The sequence below is a fragment of the Eleutherodactylus coqui genome, chromosome 4, assembly GCF_035609145.1.
Source record: "Eleutherodactylus coqui strain aEleCoq1 chromosome 4, aEleCoq1.hap1, whole genome shotgun sequence".
NCBI lineage: Eukaryota > Metazoa > Chordata > Amphibia > Anura > Eleutherodactylidae > Eleutherodactylus > Eleutherodactylus coqui.
In genome coordinates this window covers 8,975,516-9,001,387 of record NC_089840.1, presented here as the reverse complement: position 1 = coordinate 9,001,387, position 25,872 = coordinate 8,975,516, and the positions used below count along the sequence as shown (strand labels likewise).

The 25,872-nt window shown below is 47.4% G+C and overlaps 1 protein-coding gene across 1 annotated transcript in view; it reads left to right on the top strand.

Annotated features, from left to right (window-relative positions):
- The first annotated feature begins 256 nt into the window (after nucleotides 1-256).
- GRIK1 (glutamate ionotropic receptor kainate type subunit 1) overlaps nucleotides 257-25,872 on the top strand; it is a 364,588-nt gene continuing 338,972 nt past the window's right edge. Inside the window, exon 1 of the mRNA XM_066599053.1 lies at nucleotides 257-552. Coding sequence (XP_066455150.1) covers nucleotides 459-552 — 94 coding nt within the window. The 5' untranslated portion in view covers nucleotides 257-458. The remainder of the gene's footprint in view (nucleotides 553-25,872) is intronic.

Genomic DNA, 25,872 nt, shown 5'->3' with positions numbered 1-25,872 from the left:
CCAAACATGGAGATTAGAATTGCTTTCATCAGTAGATTCCAAGCAAAGGATTCAATCAGCCCTGCTACTTGCAAGGGAGTGAATGTAGCTTAATCTGCTGGCTAGCAGGAGGCTCTGCATGCTCCCTGCTCCCTCCTCACTTTCTTACTGGAGTCAGCTGTGGCTGGTGTGCAGCAAAAGAAGAGGAGAGCAAGCTGAGGATACTGCCTGCAGCCTGGAGAGCAAGCAGTGGTGCCTGCAGCCTGGAGAGCAAGCAGTGGTGCCTGCAGCCTGGGGACATCAGCTGCTGGTTGCTTCCAGGGAGCAGCAGAGATGCAGTGATGGGCTAAAATCAGAGCTACCCAGCCAGGGAGCCTGGAAAGTGAAGGAGGCATATAGGATGAAGTGGGGATCCTCCGCCTCTGCTCCACCAGCCTGGCTCTAGGACGTACTGTAGCCCTCATCCCTGCTTCTGGAGGATGGATCTCCCTGGCAGCTGTGGACTTCTGCTCCCCATCTTCTGCATTTTCAGTGCGATCACTCCCCAGACATCCCAGCAAGTCCTGAGGATTGGTGAGTGCTGCCATTAACTGTCTCTGGGCTGGACAGGAGGGGGAGACTTTAGTGCAACTTTGTAACTGTGCACATTGCTACTTCTACATCACATATGGACTGTGCAAAGTATTGGACATTGTATCATATATCATTCTTCCTTATATTACTGGGAAAGCTGGGTGACAACCAGTAGTGTCCTGTATACTCTCATAGTAGTAGAGAATGTATCTCTGTACAAGGAGAAAACTGGATGATAGTCTGTGTATGTAGAAAGCTGGGTGACAACCAGCAGTGTCTTATATACCCCCATAGTAGTAAATAATGTATGATCACTGTATATGTAGAAAGCTGCATGACAACCCGTAATGTCCTATATACCCCCATAGTAGTAGATAAGGTATCACTGTACAAGCAGAAAGATGGATGACAACCTGTAATATACTATATATCCCCATAGTAGTGGATAAGGTATGATCACTGTACAAGAGGAAAGCTGGGTGACAGCCAGTAGTGTCCTACATACCTTCATGGTAGTAGATAAGGTATCTCTGAATAAGCAGAAAGTTGGGTGACAACCAGTAATTTGTTATATACCCTGTAGTAGATGTTTGATTACTGTATATATAGAAAGCTGTGTGATGTCAGTAATGTCTTATATACCCCCAGAGTATATAAGAGTAGTAGATAAGGTATCACTGTACAAGCAGAAAGTTGGGTACAACCAGTAATAACCTATATACCCCCATTGTAGTAGATAAGGTATCACCATGCAAGCAGAAAGCTGTGTGGCATCAGCTATAATGTCACTAGATTGGATGTCACCCAGCTTTTCTTGGCAGAGATATTAGTAAAAATGGCTGAATACAGTTTTGCGACCCCCTCACAAAGCTATAGGGGCTATAGAACTCGGGGATCCTCCGCCTCTGCTCCACCAGCCTGGCTCTAGGACGTACTGTAGCCCTCATCCCTGCTTCTGGAGGATGGATCTCCCTGGCAGCTGTGGACTTCACATCACCTTGGATGATTTATCCCTACGATAGGTTTATTATTCAGTAAACTGGGAAAGCTGGGTTGGCATCACCTGTAACATCACTATATTGAATGTCACCAAGCTTTCCTTGGTAACTGAGACTAAAAAGCAGAAAAGAGTTTTGGTCAATGTCATATAACTCCCCCACCCCACCCTGACATAATAGGAAATAATGTATCATTGGATCACTAGGATACATTTTGCTATTCGGTAATGTAGGAAAGCTGGGTGGCAGCACTTTTAAAATTGCTATATTGGAGGTCACCCAAGTTTTCCTGGATGAGATATGACAAAAACTCTTAAAATCATTTCTGCCAATATAGCATGGCAGTGAATAATGTATCACTGGATCTCTAGGCTCGGTGTAGTCTCTGGGAAAGCTGGGTTGTCAGCACCAGTAATGTCACAACACTGAATGCCAGCTTTTCTTGGTAACCAAGACTGAAAAATGGCCGGAGTGTTTTTGGTCAGTTTAGAATACGATCCCCATATTGAGCAGGGAATATTGTGTCACTTGATGCCTGGGATAGGTTTAGCTATTCAGTAATCTGGGAAAGCTGGGTTAGCAGCACCTGTAACGTTGTTATATTGAATGCCACCCAGCTTTCCTTGGTAATCAAGACTAAACAATGGCTGATGGGAGTTTTTGGTCAGTTTAGATTAAGACCGCTGATGTAGCAGGGAATAACAGATCACTTGGACAGGTTTTGCTATTCAGTCATCTGGGAAAGTTGGATGGCAGCACCTGTAATGCCCCGAGATTGGGGGTCACCCAGCTTTCCCAGCGCAGATCTGGTATACTACAGATAGATGTGTTAGAGCTGCATCTTCATCTCATTGTAGTTTCCTAAGCAGGAAAAGTAGATACAATGTAACAGAGGAAGGAGAAACAAAGAGATACAAATAAACACAGTGACTAGATACAAACAGGTGCAGAGCACCAGAGTTATCAGCCAGCGGAGGGATGTTCAAATATTGGGGTCCCTCATGTGATCGGGGGTCTCAGACTGGAATCTGTCATTGTTCCTAATCTTCATCAGTTGCTACTTCTTTATTAAAATTACTTGGGGTTACGGAAGCGTCCAATTGTGGCTCCTCAGAGGACCTTATTGATGGACGAGATTGAGTCCAGTGGGAACCGCCTTGTACCGTTTTTGGGATAACGCCTCTGCGCTCCTTCATTTTGCCACCTTGAAGAGTTGTGTTGGTCCAGGCGTTGGCAGCAGAGCTCACAATCAGCAGGTATCGCTGGGGCCCCTCACTGCGGATCCGCACATAATCCGCATTTTGTTATTATATCCGTCCCTCCAGAATAGAGAGAGGCAAACCCGAAATGACTCAGACTATGAGCGCATTCACGCGGCATGTTCAGTTTCGCTCTGTGATATATGCAGTGTTTTCAGGGATGCGTATTCCCTGCGGATCATGTTTTTTTGTACGCCTATTTAGTGCAATTTTCATGCACACAAAAAACTGCAATTAGCCCCCATTGATGTCGGGCGGAATAGTGAATACATATCTATCATGTATATTGATTGCATGTTTCCGGGATTCCATTGGCTTTAAGGGCTCATTCTCACGGGTATATTCGCGCTCCATATTATATACATGTATTACACGCGTAATACGGGGAGCTGAAACTACATTGATTTACACTGGGGTATTCGGACGTGTTTTTCATGTGCATATTTATATACGCACGTGAAAAAAAACACAGACTATCATATTTTGCTTCATATTATGGACCAAAATAGACCATTAGGGCGCCCACCCACTGGCGTTTTTTTTCACTGCGAAATTCGCAGGTTTTTTTTTTCTGCAGGGGGTCTATGGGACTTGTAATGTAAAAATCGCGATCGCGCAAAATCGCGATTTACCGCGATATCGCGATTTTGCGCGATCGCGATTTTAGCTTTGCATGTCCCATAGCCCAAAGACCCCTGCAGAAAAAAAAAAAACGCTGCGAATTTCGCAGTAAAAAAACGCTAGTGGGTGGGCACCCTTAAAGTGAATGGGAGCGCTGAGATAGGCAGTATATACGCACGATACCTGCACATTCACTGCATAGTTACACATGAAGTTATTGGAGCCTTCTTGCATTTTTTTCTCTGCACGCATAAAAAACGCAATGAATATGCGCAAAAAAAAGGCAATAAGCAGAGAATATGCAGAGTTTTGGTCCGTGAAACACTGCGTATTTCATAGACTGGGGGGGTGATTTTGCTCCGTCGTGCGGTTGTGATACTCTGTTTCCACCCTCAAGATAACTCCAAACACACAAGATATTTATCCGCAGACCACGCACAGATCCCGCTCAGTTTGGCAGAGAATCTGATATCTGCGGTGGTCAGTGTGACTAAAATAATCTGCATCTGCCAGTGATCATCAGATGAAGAGCTCCTGTCTGTAGACATGAAGGTTGCCCATACACATTAGATAGATGTCCTCCCAAGCTGATGATCGGCCGACCATCTAATGTGTATGGGGAGTCACCAGCCTCTCGACCAACAACAGATGATAATGATCAGGCATGTTGGATTTCAGTATGCCCAATCTTTTATTCACACACATCAGCCACCTCCAGAGGTATCTGGCATCGGCTTATTCACCGCACCCCATTATAAACACAGGCAGGTTTGGTCAAGCTGATTGTACATGGAGATATCAGGAGAAGTAGCTGTTGGCCAAACCAGGGGTAGATAAACTAGGCACTTGCCTAGGGCGGCATTCAAATGTAAGGGGCACAATCAAGAATAATAATTACATTTTGCTTTCAACTGTTCTATGACATGGCTGAGCATCTGCTTATACAGTGCGGTGTGAGAGGCACTTCTCCTCCACTATGGAGAGGTCAATAGTTGTAGAGCGCCGCCTGTCAACAGGACTAGACTGACTTGTGGCAGACGCTTGCATCGACCACTGAAGAGCTTCCTCTTGTGGAGTTGTGGAGCCGCAACTACAGCAGCAGGAAGAAAGTTGTTTAATGTTGAGTACATGAAGTTATCGTACGCCTACATACTGACTAAGAGGAGCGGCTGACAATACTACCTCTGCAAGACTAGTTTAGATTCCACCAACCCGCCTTACTAACCCATCCCTTGAGTAATGACTAGCTCGCTGCAGGGAAGACTGAGAAGGTACAGATAAGGAGCTCTGCGCAGTCTGTACTGCTGTCCCTCAGATTTACTGTGTAGACAGGAGAAGAAGCTGTAGGTCAATAACCCCAAAAGTCCCAGACTGGGGGGACATAGTCACTGTCAGGGCTGCCTGCGCCACGTCCATCCCAAATGCACAGATTATTGTTTATAAGGCTGATCATACATGCAGCTTCCCTATAAAATACAGGCGGAGCTCCACCGATCGCCGGCCGCCCCCCGGACTTGTCATATTGCTTGAATTGATGGACCCAAGTGATGACTAAAAATGAGCAGAGCTCTGCCTGCGGAGATACGCTGTGTGAACAAGCACCCTGTATGATGGTGTGGAGACTGTACAGGTGTGCTGAAGTGCGTACAGGTGTGCAATGTGTGTGTGAACTGTGCGTCAGGTGACTAAAGTGTGAGCAGCTGTGGTGTCTGCAGAGCCATGTGTAGGGTGTGTGAAGAGTGTGCGTATGAACTGTTCGCAGGTGCGCAGAGTGTGCATGGAGTATATGAAGATGCATGCATGGAGTGTATCCAAATGTGCAGAGTGTGTGTGATGTGTGGCGTGTGGAGAGCATGCAGGTGTGCAGAGTGTGTGTGATGTGTGGCGTGCATGCAGGTGTGCAGAGTGTGTGTGGAGAGCATGCAGGTGTGCAGAGTGTGTGTGATGTGTGGCATGTGGACAGCATGCAGGTGTGCAGAGTGTGTGTGGCGTGTGGACAGCATGCAGGTGTGCAGAGTGTGTGTGATGTGTGGCGTGTGGAGAGCATGCAGGTGTGCAGAGTGTGTGTGATGTGTGGCATGTGGACAGCATGCAGGTGTGCAGAGTGTGTGTGGCGTGTGAACAGCATGCAGGTGTGCAGAGTGTGTGTGGCGTGTGGACAGCATGCAGGTGTGCAGAGTGTGTGTGATGTGTGGCGTGTGGACAGCATGCAGGTGTGCAGAGTGTGTGTGGCGTGTGGACAGCATGCAGGTGTGCAGAGTGTGTGTGATGTGTGGCGTGTGGAGAGCATGCAGGTGTGCAGAGTGTGTGTGATGTGTGGCATGTGGACAGCATGCAGGTGTGCAGAGTGTGTGTGGCGTGTGGACAGCATGCAGGTGTGCAGAGTGTGTGTGATGTGTGGCGTGTGGACAGCATGCAGGTGTGCAGAGTGTGTGTGGCGTGTGGACAGCATGCAGGTGTGCAGAGTGTGTGTGATGTGTGGCGTGTGGACAGCATGCAGGTGTGCAGAGTGTGTGTGGAGTATATGAAGATGCATGCATGGAGTGTATCCAAATGTGCAGAGTGTGCGTGGAGGGCATGCAGGTGTGCAGAGTGTGTGTGATGTGTGGCGTGCATGCAAGTGTGCAGAGTGTGTGTGGAGGGCATGCAATAAAGTGTGTGTGTGTGTGTGTATAAATTGCAGGTGAGCGAAGAACGTGTGGAATGCATGCAGGTGGGCAAAATGTACATGGATTGTATGCAGGTGTATGTATGAACTGTAAGCCGGTATATACACAGTGTGTGTCTGGAGACTGTACAGGTGTGCAGCATGTGCGTGGAGTGCATGCAGGTGTGCAGTGTGTGACTGGAGGGTGTGCAGAGTCAGCACATCTGTAGACTATATATACAGAGTTTGCAGGGATTATCACAGTATTTCGCCCTTGTGTGATGCTTTCGGCTTATCTAAAGAACCGGGTGTTGTCGGTGTAGTATGAAGGAATGGACACTGGACAGCTATTACTCTACACATGAGGGGTGGGGGGGCACTTTGTTTTAGGCACCAAATCGCTCTTCCCATGACTGGGCTGAAAGAGCATTCAGTCAACAGCTTTCTAAAATATATTGGCAGTTTAAAGAGTTCTCCAGGACTAGAACAAAGGGTTTGTTTTTTTCAGAAACAGCGCCCCCTACCCAAGGGCTGTGAGGGGTATTGCAATCCAAATTTCATTCACATGCATAGTTATGAGCTGCAACACCCATGGACAGGGGGTGCTGTTTCTGGGACAGTAGCCCCTTTGTTCTAGCCCTAACAATCCCTTTAAGCCTGACTGTCTGCAGTAATAATCATATTGTATAGTGTAAATATGGCCGGTAAAAATAATTACCGCATGGCTGCAACCCACCGCCCCTCTGAGGTCTGCAGACTGCTGCCTCAGGCAGCAGTCTCATGTTGCCTCATGGTGGTGGCGCTCCTGGCTCTGTGCACCCAGGGATGGACCCGTATGATGTGGTTGCTGCCACTACATACATTTCAATGAGACTTCTGGAGATTTCTCAATTGTTCAGCTCTCTTCAGTGGTTCTTGGATGCACTGGACCCCTGTCTAGGATCAATGGGGGTCTCAGGGGTTGAACTCTACCGATCAGCAAGTTACCCCCTATCATGTGCATAATATCAGTGCCGTCTTAACAGCATTATGGGCCCCCGGGCAAAGCAGTGTATTGGGGCCCCTATGACAACTACTCACACGTAATGTAATGCAGCTCTGTTCCTCCTCTGCGCTCCGCTCATAATGTTACGTTCATTTCTGCTGAAAGGGTTATTCACCTAGAAATATATATTATATGGGGATGCGGCGGCGCGGGACGACGGCGAGAAAACTGGGGAGGACGAGCGAGTTAGTAACCGGCGACCTAGACCGGGGAACCGGAAGTCTGAGTCTCTCGGGTCCATTCTTCTCTTTGTTCTTAGTGCCCGATGCATTTACACTAGAAGGTAACGAGACGATGGACTGCGCTTCACAAGATGATCCACAACGATTCGGCAGAAAATCTCTCTTTTTATTATAGAAATATTATGGATAATTTACTATGGGAATTGTGGGTAATTTGAAAGTTAAACACAAAGTGACAAAACTAAAGTCTTCACACCCAGCATAGACAGATTGGAGCCAAGTTCATATCCTGCCACACAACATTATCATATATGATACAAGGTGCATTGAAGCGCCAACTTATTCCATAGCACTTTCAGGTAATTTATTTATTGCCCCCCCACCAAGCTGGCATTTTACTGACCTCGATGGAAGGCTGAGTTAACCTTAAGCTGGCTACCTGAACCACAGGGGGATTGAACCTGCAACCTTCAGGTCGTGAGCGAGAGCTTAGGACTGCATTTCTGCTGCCTTGCACTCTGCACCACCTCAGGGTTCTCATTACATCAATTAGTATGTGGCCCTACACTTGTGGCCCCGGCAAGTGCCCATCAGGCCATGCGTTAAGATAGCACTGCATACTATAACTTCATAACTTGCTTTAGTTAGTCATCCCCTTTAAGGAAACCTTCCAGTGCTAAATACATCTGGCCTATAGAGGGCAGTACAGATAGCGTATAGTAACAATATTGTACTAAATGGACTAGAAAAGTAGCAACCACTTTCATAGATACAAATGGACTTTTGTCACTTCCCTTCCGCCGCTCTTCGTTAGATTTTGTTCAGCAGGGACAGATGCAGAATGTGAGGTTGGAGCAAAACCCGTGCGGTAAGTGGGGCCGAGAGATACACAAGGGCCGTGTATAGGATACTGTGGCGGCGCCACCGACCGGACAGCAACCTACCAGGTGGGCGTGAAAGGAGGTATTGAACAAGAACTGGTAAACTGGCGCAACTCTCAGACAAACTACGGTGACTGCAGATCGACTTCGCCTCTGTTAGGCAATCAATATTATGAAACGCGTTTCGGGGCGAAACCCTTCATGAGTTAATTGGAATACAGATGATGGGGGGGGGGGGGGAAACATAAGAAGTAAAAAGCATAAAGAATGAGGCAGGTAAAATAAGTGACATGAGAGTCTATATAGAGTCAGACAGCAGGTAAAGGCACCGTAATAAATAATACAGCAATCACACTGCAGTATAAAGACAAGCGGTAAGCGGCCTCAAAGGGAATGAAATACAGCAAATAAAACGCATAATGTTAGTAGACTGAATGTGATGGGAGATCTGAGGGGACAATCTAGGATGGAAGTGGACTTAGCAGTCAGGTAACAGATGGGGATGTGGCTCCAACCGCTGGAGGGAGAGTATAAAGAGAAGAAAAGACACCAGCTCACCAACCACCACGCCAAAGGACGGACGTATGCCAGCTCACCAACCACCACGCCAAAGGACAGACAGACGCCAGCTCACCAACCACCACGCCAAAGGACGGACGTACGCCAGCTCACCAACCACCACGCCAGAGGACGGACGTACGCCAGCTCACCAACAACCATGCCAAAGGACGGACGTATGCCAGCTCGCCAACCACCATGCCAAAGGACGGACGTAGGCCAGCTCACCAACCACCATGCCAAAGGACGGACGTACGCCAGCTCACCAACCACCACGCCAGAGGACGGACGTACGCCAGCTCACCAACAACCATGCCAAAGGACGGACGTATGCCAGCTCGCCAACCACCATGCCAAAGGACGGACGTAGGCCAGCTCACCAACCACCATGCCAAAGGACGGACGTACGCCAGCTCACCAACCACCACGCCAAAGGATGGACGTACGCCAGCTCACCAACCACCACGCCAAAGGACGGACAGACGTCAGCTCACCAACCACCACGCCAAAGGACGGACAGACGTCAGCTCACCAACCACCACGCCAAAGGACGGACGTACGCCAGCTCGTCAACCACCACGCCAAAGGACGGACATATGCCAACTCACCAACCACCACGCCAAAGGACGGACAGACGCCAGCTCACCAACCGCCACGCCAAAGGACGGACGCATGCCAGCTCACCAACTGCCTCGTCAAAGGACGGACGTACGCCAGCTCACCAACCACCACGCCAAAGGACGGACACATGGCAGCTTACCCACCACCATGCCAAAGAAGGGACGCATGCCAGCTCACCAACCACCACGCCAAAGGACGGACGCATGCCAGCTCACCAACCACCACGCCAAAGGACGGATGTACGCCAACTCACCAACCACCACGCCAAAGGACGGACGTATGCCAGCTCACCAACCACCATGCCAAAGGACGGACGTATGCCAGCTCACCAACAACCATGCCAAAGGACGGACGTATGCCAGCTCACCAACCACCACGCCAAAGACGGAAGTACCGACATGCCTGACCAGGCACTGAAAAGAGGCAGAAAAGAAAAAAGGAGCTCCAGCTCATTCAATAGGAAAAAGTTATATAAACACTAAACTTTAAGTCGACATGTTTCTAAAAAATATATAATAAGGTCGGGAAACCAGAAGGGACGGTAATGAATGATAAAACACTCCAAACCCTCTGATGTATGTCCAGAGATCTTAGCTGGGAACACCTAATAGGAAATGCGTATACCAAGGGAGGGACCAGCAGAGGTGGGGGGCGAAGGAGAAAGGCTGCGGGGGCGAAGGAGAAAGGCTGCGGGGGCATCATGGTTGAGTGGAAGAGAAATATATATACAGATTATAAGATGGGTGTGTAATTGTATATAATAAATATATATATATATTTACATCTTATAATATACAAATTACATATACCGTATTTTTCGCTCTATAAGACGCACCTGATGATAAGACGCACCTGGGTTTTAGAGGAGGAAAATAGGAGAAAAATATTTTGAACTCCCCAGACCAGGCAGTGAGGGAGATATTACAGGAGAAATAAACAGCCGTAGTACCGCCTCGGAATGAAGTATATACCACTAGGTCAACCTGTCATTCAGGATCCGGGAAAGCTGAGTATAAATGTAATGGTGATCTCATTACTTGTCATCCAGCTTTCCAGGAGCCCTGAATCCCACGTTGAATAGTTATGCCAATGCATGTGGTATGCATGCTTGCATAACTCTGCAGTTGGCATTCAGGATCCTGGAAGAGCTGAGTGACAAGGGAATGATTCCATTAGTTGTCACCCAACTTTCCAGGAACCCTGCATGGCATGTATCATTATGGTTATGCATAACTAGGCACAAATTTATACACAATACAGGCAGCTCTTTCTCCCTCTGCCCCTCCTCCTCCCTCTCCTATGTAACTGGCAGATGTGAGAGTGTCTGTACATACAGCGGACTGCTGAGGCAGGGGGGAGCAGCAGCTCCCTCTCACTAATCAGCTGCTGTATGGGTGCTGGTGTGGAGCGGATCTGCTATCTTTATCACACTGTCAGCAATATAGCAGGAGCTGCCTGTCTGTACAATAGCTTCCTGCTCCTCCCCGGCCCTCAGTAATCAGCTGTTGTACGGGATGCTCTGCTCCTCCCCCGCCCCCAGCAATCAGCTGTTGTGCTGGCCGGGCCGCTCTGCTCCCTGCTCCTCCCCCGCCCCCAGCAATCAGCTGTTGTGCGGCCGCTCTGCTCCTGCCCCGCCCCCAGCAATCAGCTGTTGTGCGGCCGCTCTGCTCTACTGCTGTGCCGGCTTTGTATGCAAACGGCCGGCAGCACAGCGAGAAGGATTTGCGATCCTTTTCAGCTCCGGCCGGGTCTGATCTCGGCACGTTCACTCTATAAGACGCACTGACTTTTTCACCCAACTTTGGAGGGGAAAAAAGTGCGTCTTATAGAGCGAAAAATACGCCGCGGTATATATAGAGGGAGGAATACACATAACTAAATGTAAATCTAAAAAATTAAATAAAAATTATATATACCATATATTCCATTTTATTTTATTTGCTGTATTTCATGTACTTTGAGACCGAAAAGCGACTGTCTTTATACTGCAGTGTGATTGGTGTATTATTTATTACGGTGCCTTTACCTGCGGTCTGACTCTATAGACTCTTCTGTGTGTTATTTTACCAGCCTCATTCTTTATACTTCCTGGTATCTTATATATGCTTCTTATCTTCCCTCTGTCTCCCCCACCCCTCCCCCCACACTCTGCCCCCCCCCCCCCCCCCCATTGTACTTTCTGTATTCCGGCCGCACTGATGGAGGGTTTTACCCCATAACACACATTGTAATGCTGCTTGTTACATTTTAATGCTGCCTGCCAATTAAAGGAGAAGTTGATCTTCAGTCATCGGAGTTCATGGTCTTCCCCAGGAGAGTTGCGCCAGTTTATCAGTTCTTGTGCAATAACTCTCATTCAGTAGGGGGCGACGATGAGCGCAGAGACGTCTCCAAGGAGCTGTCCGTCTGTCTGTCTGTCTGTATTTTACCTTAGGAATGTCGGTGATATTAACAACAATTGTGAGTGTTGCCCTTTAATAACCTTTGGCGAATCTTCTGCGCGTCTGTAAATTAGAGATACAAGACAATTCCACTTCCTTAATGTGATCTGTGGCCATAAAATGGATGTGCGCAGCATGAAGCATTGACCGCGGTCGCGGTTACGACGATTCGCCGCGTCGGGCTGATTTTATTGCTTACAATTTGTGATTTGTATTTGATTCTTTAATTGTCCTTGTAACGTCTTGGAGGATCCTCTGAAGACGTCTGGGCGGTCGGATCAGCAGCGCCTGGGATGATTAGCCTATGATGAGGGGTGTAGGGGACGCTGGGGGCCGCGGTATATGTAGGCGCCATAGAAAGGATAGATCGCCCTTGTTTTCCCCGTACTCCAGAACGGCCGGCCGGTTACAGCGCGATACGTCAGACAGACCATGCCAACCCGTCCTCCAGCGGGCGATATCTGCAAGACACGCCCACCGGCATCGCACTCTGAAACATGCCAATTGTTATGCAAATATGATGGGGTTTTTTTAGACATCGCTGGACGGACGGTTTTCACGAGCGAGAAAACCCCATGCTATTTTTAAAAAATCGCGTTACGCTGGCGTGAGAATATGTTTACGAATGCGATGCGATTTTTTTTTTTTTTTTTTTTTTTTTTTTTTTTTGTGGTCCCATAGAAAATAATGGGTGAGTTCGCCCCCAAAAAAACAGCCCAGACCGCGATCTCGTAGCATCGCTGCGAGAGCCGAATCGCCCCCGCAAATCCACTCATTGTATATAATGGCTTCAGTTTTCGCGTGTTTTTTGCATCTTACAACACCCAAAACTCCCGCGATAAAAACGCCCGTATGAAAGCGCCCGCAGGCTGGATTAGGTCAGGCGAATGTGATATCGGTCCGAGAAAGCTGAGTAAGTGGAATGCCCGTCACGTTGCTGCGCGGTCGGAGGTCCAGGGACACTGAAGCCTGTGATGTCTATGGGAGTGCGCTGCTTTTATCGCACATGAAGATCGCACGCTGTTTTAACAATGTAATAAAAATGTCCACTTCGCACACATTGGCGCGTACATGCCAGTTTCACGCGACTGCGATTCAATTTTTAAATTGCCCACCACAAATAATGGGGCCGCCGGCTTCAATATCACAGGGAAATAGGAGAGAAGGAACACCTGTGTAAATAAACCATTGGAAACAATGGGTTAATGCATTGCGTAAGTCCTGTGCATCGCGCAAATGCGCAGAACTCACACGATTTTGACTGCAGTGTAAATAAGCCCTTATAACAGCGCCTGCCGCAGCACCCGTGTAACAGTCCTCATAGCCACTAGACAGCCTTAGGGGAAGGAGGAGGGGATGGAGGGGCAATTTTTTGGAATAGGGTTTAGTTAAGTTTTTCAGCGTTTGTCTTCTGCAGCTTCTACATATCACTGGATACTGACACTGCAGATACTGCTCTAGGGGCCCCGTGCTGAAGGCTTTGGACGCCATTGGGGGCCATTGTATTCCATTTAACTCCATGTCTTTAGGGCTGACAACCATTTTTGCTTTAGGGTTTGAATAAAAATGTTGCCTTGTTTTGTCTTCTGCAGCTTCTGCATACCGCTGTATACAGTAGCTGCAGACTAAGCCTCGGTAGATGATCCATCAGTGTGCTGGACGTAGTTCCCCTCTGCTCGCTCCTCTCCTGCACCTTCTTATCAGCTATTTTACAACTACAACATAGTTTATCTTCATTGTGGTCACAAATCAGCCGACAGGAAGGTGCAGAGGAAACCAAGTCAGTCCAGCACACTGACGGATCTCCTATTGAGCCTTAGGGTGCCCACCCACTGGCGTTTTTTTTCACTGCGAAATTCGCAGGTTTTTTTTTTCTGCAGAGGGTCTATGGGACTTGTAATGTAAAAATCGCGATCGCGCAAAATCGCGATTTACCGCGATATCGCGATTTTAGCTTTGCATGTCCCATAGCCCAAAGACCCCTGCAGAAAAAAAAAAACGCTGCGAATTTCGCAGTAAAAAAACGCTAGTGGGTGGGCACCCTTAGTCTGCAGCTACTGTATACAGTGATATGTAGGAGCTGCAGAAAACAAAACAAGGCAATGTTTTAATCAGAACCCTAGAGCGAGAATGACTGTCAGCCCAAAATACATGCGGTTAAGTAGAAAAATGCCCCAATGGTGTCCAACGCCTTTAGCACAGCGGCCCTATAGCAGAGCCTGTAACATGCCTTATAACAGTGGCCTTATAATACTGCACAGCACTAGTGTCTTATAATAGTGTCTTCCACGGGGCCCCTATAATAATGCCTACCATACTGTATATAATATAATAGTGTCTGCCATGACACCCTTATAAGAGTCCCAACACAGTGACCCTGTTACAGCGCCCCAAATGCTTGTTTTATAATAGTCCGTGCCACAATACCTTTCCTCCTCTGCCATAATACCCCCACGTTCCCTGATTATAGTACCTTTATAATAGCATTTCATAGTGTCCAAAAAGTGTCCGCCGTGATGCCCTACAGAGAATAGAGCAGATCACGCTGGGTAGGAGAGAACAATACGGATTAATACGATACCAACACGGCTGTATGTCGGCTCCATTCAAGTTCGAAGCTGCGTTTGTAATATGGCATCCATAGAAGTCTATGGGTCCTTAGTGTAGATCTGAAGCTAAAGGGAGTCGGCATGCATCTGCACAGGCCAGTATCTATATATATATATATATATATATACTTCTAGTCTGTCTCAGTGGACTTGCTGACGTCTTGTCTTCTGTCTCGCTGTATCTCTAGTCTCTTCCTGCAGCCAAGCACAGAATCCGTGTCCGTTATTTCCTTCGCGGTCACATGTAGCGCCGAGTCAAGTGTTCACAAACTACAGGGACGTCCCGATGTACTTTCTGTTATTTGCATACATGTGGGATTTGGGCCAAAAGTGAGTCTCCAGAAGCACGGACCCTTTTCCATGTGATATAGGATTTTTCCGTTACCTTCAGCGGTCTTCAGTCCTGCACTCATTTTCAGACCCCGATACTCGGTTTGCTGCCGCTCCTATTTGATGCTTTTCTCATGTGGATGTGTCGCTCCCAGTTAGGCCGGGTTGCACGAACGGGTCGGATTTCACATGTCGGAGGCTGCAGCGGATTCCGGCTGTGACCCTGCGGACCTCATTGAACTGTATTGCGAATGTCCATGGCGGCTCGCCATTGGTCATGCCCAGTACAGTTTTTTTCTTTCTTTGTTTGTATTTCCTGCCCAGTCGCTTAACGATGACATTCATGCTCCTCTGCAAATAAGGGAGATGGAACAATACCTCTGCAGCGCCACCTATTGGAAGGCAGCTTTCATGCAAGTAAATGTTAGAGCCTTTATACAAGCCTTGTAACAATGACTGGGAATTGAAAGCCAAGCCAGAATCCATACAGACAATTCCCAGTCATTGTTACAAGGCTTGTATAAAGGCTCTAACATTGACTTACAGGAATGCTGCCTTCCAATAGGTGGCGCTGCAGAGGTATTGTTCCATCTTCGTTATTTACAAACTGGCCTAATACATGCTGGATGTGAGGTCTATGTGTCCAGGATGCTGCTGCCCTCACTAATTCTCATGGATCAGCACAGTTGCATTCCTGGACTGTTTTCTCCTTCTACTGCTCATGCGGGATCTCTTCTCCCTACTTCTGCTGACAGAAGTAATTCCCCTCCTTCCCTCTACAAAGTCTACTGTGTTTTATCCTTTCTCTCTATATTCATACACAGCCCGTGTGATTCACTCCTTCCCTCTGCAGACTGCCTTCAGTGTGCTTGCCTCCCTACCTACACTCTGACACTACAGCCTAGGTGATCTGCCCTTCCTGAAGACTTGGATGCTTTTCCCCTTCCCCATAACATTCACAGCAAGTGATTTCTCCATAACAGTGACAAAAGCAGCACTCTGATAATAGTTACACTCACAGTGCCCCCCGTAACAGTGACAACCATAATAGTGAAAGTAACAGAAAACCAATAGCAATGACAGTTACAGCGCCCCCATAACAATGAGAGCTATAGCGACACCCAAAACAGTGACAGGAGTGCCCCCATAATAGTGACAATCACATTTCCTCATAACAGTGACAAATGCCCCCAGAAAAGTTACAGTGTCTCCTTAAAGGCAATGTTCACCTTTGCACTCCATTTTTTGATTTATGTGTTTTTGGAGACTTTTTGCTATTTGTTTTCACTAAATATTTCTGATCCTTTGGTTTCTTTCTATACTTGCACTATTTCCCAAGGTGCTGCCGACTGGAGGACTGATAGATTAGCAAAATCTGTCAGTGAGAATGAACTGAAGGCTGCTTCTCAGCCCCTCCCACAGCCTGCTCTCCTGAGAAGGAAGGGGGCATATTACACAGTGAGGGGTTTGTGAGACACGACCACTCGGGCTTTCTGTAGCGACAGGAGGAAGGCTGCACATTGTCATTTGTAAGTTCATGTGAGCAGAGGCGTAACTTGAAGCTCCTGGACCCCAATGCAAAATCTGTAATGGAGCCCCTATTATAATGCTTTATTCATAGTACTGGGCTCCCCACTAGTAAATGCAGAGATAGCACTGTGTAGTATTGAGTGGGTGTAGCTGACAGGAGAGGGGAGGGGAGCTGAGCTTGTGCTGATCAGTGCTGGAACACCCCCAGACAAAAAGCTCAATGAAGGACTTGAGGCACAGCAAGTGTAAGGCTTTATAAATGCATGAAAATGAAGACTCAATGCCACAAAATAACAGATAAGCGCACCGTTTTTTTCCTGCAGGAACTTGGTAAGGTATATATGTATGGACTTGTCATGCACAAAGGTTTCCATAGCCGTTAAGAGTCACAGGAACAGAAACCATAAAAAAGTGAGAGCAGCAATGACTCCCATAACAATGACAGTCACAGTGCCTCCATACTGGTCACAGAAATAGTGTGCCCATAAGAGTTATAGTACCCCATTAAGAGTGACATAAGGGGTTAAGAGAAATTGTGGGCCCCAAGATAAACTTTTGCACCTGGGCCCATGAGCCTTTAGCTATGCCACTGGTGACAGGCACAGTACCCCTGAAACAGTGACAACCACAGTGCCACTTAATAGTAACTGCAGCAGGTACTGGTGTATCTTGATGCCACCGGAAGCTAGGGGCTGACCAGGCGTTGTTGCAGTGAACGCCCCCTGTCAAGCCCCTAGCTTTCCCATTGGCTGTCAAGATACTACATGGGCAACAGCGGGGAACAGTGAGTCCAGGGGGGAGCATTATGGAGCTTCTGCGCGAGCAGATGACACTTACAGTACCGTGTTCCCCCTGTGAGTGTTCCGAGGCTGCACTAGTGTCCTGGCGGCCTGCCATGTCCGGTGGTGGCAGAGCGCCTCTATCAGTGTCGGCCTCCCCATAGCGCATGCATCCCAGTCGGTGCAGGGCTGCCGGATCAATGCCGGTGTGATGCCTTCTGGTGGCTCAGCGCCGAAGTGGCTCTAACAGTGGCCGGCACCCCCTCTGCGGTGAACAGTATGTACATGCCTCCCCTCACCGCTTCCGTCTGCCTCCGTGCAGGGTCAGCGGTTCACCGGCACTGTGTTTCGTTCTGCGACCTCAGCGGCGGAGCGTCTCTCACACTCCACGGCATCCGGCCTTTCTCCATGAAGGACCGCTGCAGATGGGATCTTCTGGCAGCCGGAGTGTGCGCTTCCTCTTCCCCTCAGCGCAGCCGTCAGGGTCCAGATCAGTTCCGTGAACTGCGGCCTCTTCCCTGGCCGTTACTGCTGTTTCTTGACAGCCAATACCAAGCTAGGGGTCCGACTAGGGCATTCACTGCTGGTGACAGCTGTCACACCCCTAGCTTCTGGTGGCGTCAAGATACACCAGTAACGCTGCAGCAATACTCCCAGTAATACTAGCAATGAGCAAACTTTTTACAAGTTCAGTTCGTCCGCTTCGCCAAATTTTGCTTTGAAGTGAAACGGAGGTTCTTAAAAAATAAACTAAAACGTTGTGGTGGCCCTTCAATGGATGTGGCTCAGTGGTTAGCACTGATACCTCGCAGCACTGGAGTCCTAGGTTCATATGTGACCAAGGACAGCATTTGCATGAACTTTGTAAAACTCCTTGCAAATAATATCCTTGGTCAGATTTGAACCCAGGACCCCAGCAGTGCAAGCCAACACTGCTAATCACTGAGCTACCGTGCATAAGAAACACAAGCACAGGGAGAACATACAAACTCCATGCAGATGTTGTCCTTGGTCAGATTTGAACCTAAGGCCCCAGCACTGCAAGGCAACAGTGCTAACCACTGAGCCACCCTGCTTATTCTTCAAGCTCTGGAGGAAAATAGGGAGAAGAACAAGAAACACAAAGAGAAGGTGCAAACTTCATGTAGATGTTGCACCTTCATCAGAGCGAACCACTGAGCCACATCCATTGAAGGACCACCATTGCCATCCACAGGGTTCTACTGGCTTAGTCTGGTCCATAACAGTGATGGTCACAATGCACCCATAGCAATTACTATGACCGTGGCCCATACTGACAACGGAGCAATGACCCCCATACCTATCAGAGCCACAACGGAGCAATGACCCCCATAACTATCAGAGCCACAATGGAGCAATGACCCCCATAACTATCAGAGCCACAACGGGGCAATGACCCCCATAACTATCAGAGCCACAATGGAGCAATGACCCCCATAACTATCAGAGCCACAATGGAGCAATGACCCCCATAACTATCAGAGCCACAATGGAGCAATGACCCCCATAACTATCAGAGCCACAACGGAGCAATGACCCCCCATAACTATCAGAGCCACAACGGAACAATGACCCCCAAAACTATCAGAGCCACAATGGAGCAATGACCCCCATAACTATCAGAGCCACAATGGAGCAATGACCCCCATAACTATCAGAGCCACAATGGAGCAATGACCCCCATAACTATCAGAGCCACAACGGAGCAATGACCCCCATAACTATCAGAGCCACAACGGAGCAATGACCCCCATAACTATCAGAGCCACAACGGAGCAATGACCCCCATAACTATCAGAGCCACAACGGAGCAATGACCCCCATAACTATCAGAGCCACAACGGAGCAATGACCCCCATAACTATCAGAGCCACAACTGAGCAATGACCCCCATAACTATCAGAGCCACAACTGAGCAATGACCCCCATAACTATCAGAGCCACAACTGAGCAATGACCCCCATAACTATCAGAGCCACAATGGAGCAATGACCCCCATAACTATCAGGCCCACAATGGAGCAATGACCCCCATAACTATCAGAGCCACAACGGAGCAATGACCCCCATAACTATCAGAGCCACAGTTCCCCCACAACAGTGACAGGAGCAGCGATGTTGTAGCATCCTAAGAGCCTTGATGACCGGCTTCTGCTTGTTGGCTCGGTAGCCTTCCTGGGGAACGTCAGTCCCGGTCGTCTGGTCTGTTGGCGCTAATCTCCTCGGAGTGTCTGAGTGACCCGCAGACTGTTGTGAAGTAGCTGTTGATATCCACTGCTTTATTTTCCATTTACGTGCGCTCTAACCGAGGCGTAATTATATATCACAGCGGTGGAACAGACTGAAATGAGATGAGAAGGTAGCAAATTGGAAAGCAACAACTGGGAGAAAGATCAGAGAAGAGACAGCATGCAAAATACGTGAGCAGAACAAGATAAAGATCAGTCACCGGCGGCGGCGGCGGCAGAACCGGAGAGCGACTCCAGCGCTTTTATTTTTTTACATTTTTTTTTAATCTCACTGCAAACATAAAACTTTAATGCCTAAATGATTGATATTACTGCGAGCGGCCCGGAACGACAAGGAGTAATGGGGCGGCAGCCCAAGAAGGGGTATTAGGAGTCGGGGCGGACATGACAGACGGAGTCAGGCGACTAGAGTACGGCAAACTGGATTATATTACGCTGATTAGAATCCCTATGATGCTCTCCACCGTTAACCCGGCTCTTAGCTTGTACTGAACAGGAGTATCATCCTGGATTATACTCCAGAGCTGTGCTCATAATTGTGAAGAACAGTGAGTGCAGCTCTGGAGTATAATACAGGATGTAACTCAACATCAGTACAGGATAAGTAATGTATGTACACAGTGACCCCACCAGCAGAATAGTGAGTGCAGCTCTGGAGTATAATACAGGATGTAAGTCAGGGTCAGTACAGGATAAGTAATGTATGTACACAGTGACTCCACCAGCAGAATAGTGAGTGCAGCTCTGCAGTATAATACAGGATGTAACTCAGGATCAGTACAGGATAAGTAATGTATGTACACAGTGACTCCTCCAGCAGAATAGTGAGTGCAGCTCTGGGGTATAATACAGGATGTAACTCAGGATCAGTACAGGATAAGTAATGTATGTACACAGTGACTCCTCCAGCAGAATAGTGAGTGCAGCTCTGGGGTATAATACAGGATGTAACTCAGGATCAGTACAGGATAAGTAATGTATGTACACAGTGACTCCACCAGCAGAATAGTGAGTGCAGCTCTGGAGTATAATACAGGATGTAAGTCAGGGTCAGTACAGGATAAGTAATGTATGTACACAGTGACTCCACCAGCAGAATAGTGAGTGCAGCTCTGCAGTATAATACAGGATGTAACTCAGGATCAGTACAGGATAAGTAATGTATGTACACAGTGACTCCTCCAGCAGAATAGTGAGTGCAGCTCTGGGGTATAATACAGGATGTAACTCAGGATCAGTACAGGATAAGTAATGTATGTACACAGTGACCCCACCAGCAGAATAGTGAGTGCAGCTCTGGGGTATAATACAGGATAAGTAATGTATGTACACAGTGACCCCACCAGCAGAATAGTGCGTGCAGCTCTGGGGTATAATACAGGGTGTAACTCAGGAGCAGTACAGGATAAGTAATGTATGTATACAGTGACTCCACCAGCAGAATAGTGAGTGCAGCCCTGGAGTATAATACAGGATGTAACTCAGGATCAGTACAGGATAAGTAATGTATGTACACAGTGACTCCACCAGCAGAATAGTGAGTACAGCTCTGGAGTATAATACAGGATGTAACTCAGGAGCAGTACAGGATAAGTAAAGTATGTGCACAGTGACTCCACCAGCAGAATAGTGAGTGCAGCTCTGGAGTATAATACAGGATGTAACTCAGGATCAGTACAGGATAAGTAATGTATGTACACAGTGACTCCACCAGCAGAATAGTGAGTACAGCTCTGGAGTATAATACAGGATGTAACTCAGGATCAGTACAGGATAAGTAGTGTATGTACACAGTGACCCCACCAGCAGAATAGTGAGTGCAGCTCTGGAGTATAATACAGGATGTAACTCAGGATCAGTACAGGATAAGTAATGTATGTACACAGTGACCCCACCAGCAGAATAGTGAGTGCAGCTCTGGAGTATAATACTGGATGTAACTCAGGATCAGTACAGGATAAGTAATGTATGTACACAGTGACTCCACCAGCAGAATAGTGAGTGCAGCTCTGGGGTATAATACAGGATGTAGGATCAGTACAGGATAAGTAATGTATGTACACAGTGACCCCACCAGCAGAATAGTGAGTGCAGCTCTGGAGTATAATACTGGATGTAACTCAGGATCAGTACAGGATCAGTAATGTATGTACACAGTGACCCACCTGCAGAATAGTGAGTGCAGCTCTGGAGTATAATACAGGATGTAACTCAGGATCAGTACAGGATAAGTAATATATGTACACAGTGTCTCCACCAGCAGAATAGTGAGTGCAGCTCTGGAGTATAATACAGGATGTAACTCAGGATCAGTACAGGATAGGTAATGTATGTACAAAATGATTAAACCTTTTTCCAGATGTACCTATTGTTAAACTGTAACAATGGTGGGGCCATACTTCAGGGGTAGAGGTCCTCCAGGAAGGGCTTTTTGAGCCTTCCCCTGGGCCTAATAATGTTGTATCTTTGCAGTATGTTTCCATGCAGACACTGTTGAGGATTGCTGATCACAGGTAGGTCGTTGTATCCATCCTGGTGACTCAGTACAGCCGACACATCACTTCATACCCCATAAAGTCCCTGATCTCCTGTTTCGGTGCTAACAATGTGATGATGTGAGGCGTCCAATGTCACCGAGGACAATGCTGCTATATTTGGAAAACACGGCTTTTGCATCAAACATCCCATAGGAGGTGAGCGTGCGAGGCTGACTGCTGGAAGCACAGGCAGTAGTCGGGATTCCACCAATGTAAGAGAATTAGTCCGGGAGGTTCCAGCGCTAATTATGGGGACGTTCAGGCATTACGGAATCCCCAGACATTACAGCCGCGTGTGATATGGGTGGTCACGTATGTGAGATGCAGCGGTCCATCATGGCCCACGTGATATAATGCGCTCCATGCAATCAAGAACTGCAAAACGTCACAGCATGTAAGTAATACTGAATGACGCAGTAAGGGTGGTTTACACGGGCGACGCGAGAATGAGCAGAAACGCAGAATTATGAAACCAATGATCTTTAACGGTTTCCTTCACATTTGCGACGGTGTTGCAAGAGAATAAAAAATGGCCTCTCTTTATGCGTTTTGCGATTTCTTTTTCTTGCATGTTTCCCTATGGAGTCTCCTTTTTATCGCATCGCAAAGCCCGAACTTGCGATTTTCGTGCAATGCGGCTAAAAAAAAAATCTCACAAGCGAAGCGCAGACAGCGGCGAAGCTTCTGTGAGACAAAGCAGCGCTGACGCTCAAAAATCGCGAAGGAAAAAAGACGCGATTTGGCCGTGATTTTCTCACAGCAAATCACGATCGCCCATGTGAAACTAGCCTAATAGTTGCAGCCAGAATGCACAGAGAACAAACATCCAAAGTGCCCTCCAACACAAACCAACCTCAGCACATACATACAATACCAGAACCAAGCTCATGGCATATGCATACAGCCCTAGAATCAAATCAGTACATAGATACAGCACCAGAACCAAGCCCATAACACAGATACAGCACTAGGACCAAGCCTATAACATAAATACATCACCAGAACCAAGCCCATAACACAGATACAGCACCAGGACCAAGCCCATAACACAGATACAGCACCAGGACCAAGCCCATAACACAGATACAGCACCAGGACCAAGCCCATAACACAGATACAGCACCAGGACCAAGCCCATAACATAGATACAGCACCAGAACCAAGCCTCAAGCCTATATCCCCCTAGTATCCTTATACCAGCCTATGTGACTGCTCGGGTCTAACGTAGCTAAGGCCAGTCTTGGCTATTGTGACCTATAAGAGTGTCCCATAACATTTACAGCCGCAGCGCAACCTTAACAATGGCGAGGACAACACCTACAGAAGACCGAGCCGCAGGACAATCATACAAATGACTGTCAGTGCATCATAAGATACAGTAGCGGTGCCCCATCAGGGTGACCCTAGAACAGTGAGAGCCACAGTACCCCCATAACAGAGTTAGTTACAACAGGTAATTTGTACCACTGGCCTTCAGGCCCCTTCTGCGGCTTCAAGTACAAATGTGTAGCAGCGACTTCTGAGATATCTCGCCAGCACTAAACCTTGTCACCGGGGTCAGAAACTAGAATATCAGAAGCAATTGCCCCCATAACAGACCTCTATGGGGGTCTCTTGTATGAAGGAAACTAATAAAAGTGATTTCGACAATTCTCAAGTGTGGTGGCATCAATTGTCACTTCCCCTCCCCCGCTCCTCCTCCTCGCAGGAACTATACATTTGGATGATTGCATTCACATATACATGTCCACAGCCTGGAAGGAGCTGAACGCTCTCCTATAGAACTGTTACTACAGCAGTAGCTCTGGTGGCCACTAGGGGGCGCTGCTCATAAAGGTTCAGTGATTTAAACAGTTTTGTGTTACTTTTTAACTAAAAGAGAAAAAAAGCATAAAATGCTGTAATATTTATGGAGAGCGTCCCGAGCGCAGAATAAAAAGGAGCCCAGATAGAAATCCGTCTTCTGCTCTTCTCTTCACACACCACTACTTCACTATATCTTATAATCTCCCTCTGCATAACTTTCCCTCCCGCTGCGTTTCGCATGTTCAGATGTTTAAATTATTTAAGTGTTATAATTGTGATCTTAAATAAAACTTCTGACAGGAAGAAATCTTCTCCCCCCCCCCGCCCCAAGACGGACTGCAGCCATAGGAATAAACTACTCGCTATATCTGCATGTACAGAGAGCGCCGCAGCAGCACATACAGGTGCAGTCACAGTTAGTCCTTCCCAAAAGTGCTGAATTTACTAACTTTCAGCACTTTGAAAGAAAAAAAAAAAAATCACAAAAGAACAATTAATTTCGCCCCTGTGTACTATCAGGACAGAAGGAATTTTTAATTAAATTAATTAATTAGAGCGCCCCGGCCCCATTAGAAGAATGTCTAGCCCCTCCCACTTTGTGTTTTTTTTTTCTTCCTCTGGACTAGGATAGATGTGGGACTAGGCAGGGTGGGTGGGACCGGACATCCTTCTTATAGGGTCGGGGGGGGGGGGGGGGGGGGCTCTAGGGAATTAGTTTCATTAAAAATTCCATCTGTACTGATAGTACACAAAGGTGAAATTAACCCCTTCCTTGTGCTGATGCTGGGACTAAGGAAAACAGATTAACAATAAGGATGAGCGAGTATACTCGCTAAGGCACTACTCGTTCAAGTAATGTGCTTTAGACGAGTATCTCTCTGCACGTCCATAAAGATTCAGGGAACGCCGCGACTCACCTGTGGGAGCAGGGGAGAGCAGGCGGGAGAGAGGGAGAGAGAGATCTCCCCTCCATTCCTCCCCGCAGCTCCCTGCCCCGCGGCGGCCCCCGAATCTTTAAGGACGAGCCGGGAGATACTCGTCTAAGGCACGTTACTCGAACGAGTAGTGCCTTACCGAGTATACTCGCTCATCCTTAATTAACAATCATAATTAACGCTTCTCCAAATTCACCACTAAATGTCACTTTTCCCGACTCCTGCAGTCTCAGAATCATCCCCCCTCCTTTATGATGAGGGTCTTTAGCATTTAGTAGAGCCCCCTTTGCTGTTATGACTTGCTCTAGACAATAACCAGACAGCAGCTTCTGACAGCCTTGAGGGATCTTACTCGTTCCTCACAGACAATGGCCTCCAGGTCACTAATATTCTTGGCTTTGTGTGCTGCAGCCCCCTTCTTCACATCCACCAAAGGGGCTCAAGTCAAATGGCTGTGATGGCCACTCCAGAATCTTCCAGGACCTCTGAAACCAAGACCTGGTACATTTTGAGGTACACTTGGATCATTGTCCTGTTGGAAGGTCCAGTGATGTCCAAACTTCAGATTCCTCACAGAAGGCATGATATTTTCTCTTAGGCTTTTCTGATACTTGACTGAATCCATCTTGTCCTCCTTTTCCGTGTTTGTACAAAGCAGTGATGTCTTAACTTTTTGGACCCCTCTCTTGACTCAGTCATATTTCTAACATGGAATCGAATGTTACAGTCAACAAAGCTCTCACCAGTCCAGGTATTTGTTATATTTTATCACAAGCACACCTGATGTAACTAATGAATCCTTGGATTAGTTACATCGGGTGTGCTTGAGACAATACCTGGTTTGCACCTGGTGCTCCTATGAGGGATTCTATTCAGGAGTTGAATCATTCTGAGACTGCAGGAGTCAGTAATAGTGGCATTTTGTGATGGATTTGGAGACGTTATTATATTAGTTGTGTTGAACTATTTATATTCTTCTCATCTGATTGTTTATCTTCAAACAGCTGAATTTATCAGCTACACCTAGTTTGCAGTAAGGGTGAATAATTTTGATTGCAACTCTACCTACTAACTTTTAATTAAAGCAAAGAGGGACAATTCTTACATAATGCACTGCAGTATTTTTTAATGCCAGGCTACACCCCTTTAATGCTCAGCCACATACTCTATGGCTCCTCACAGTAATAACAGCCTATATTCACCTCTTCCTGTTGCCCTGCTGTTGCGGTCTGCAGCACTATTGTCACCCTCTCACTTCCGGGTATTGCAATC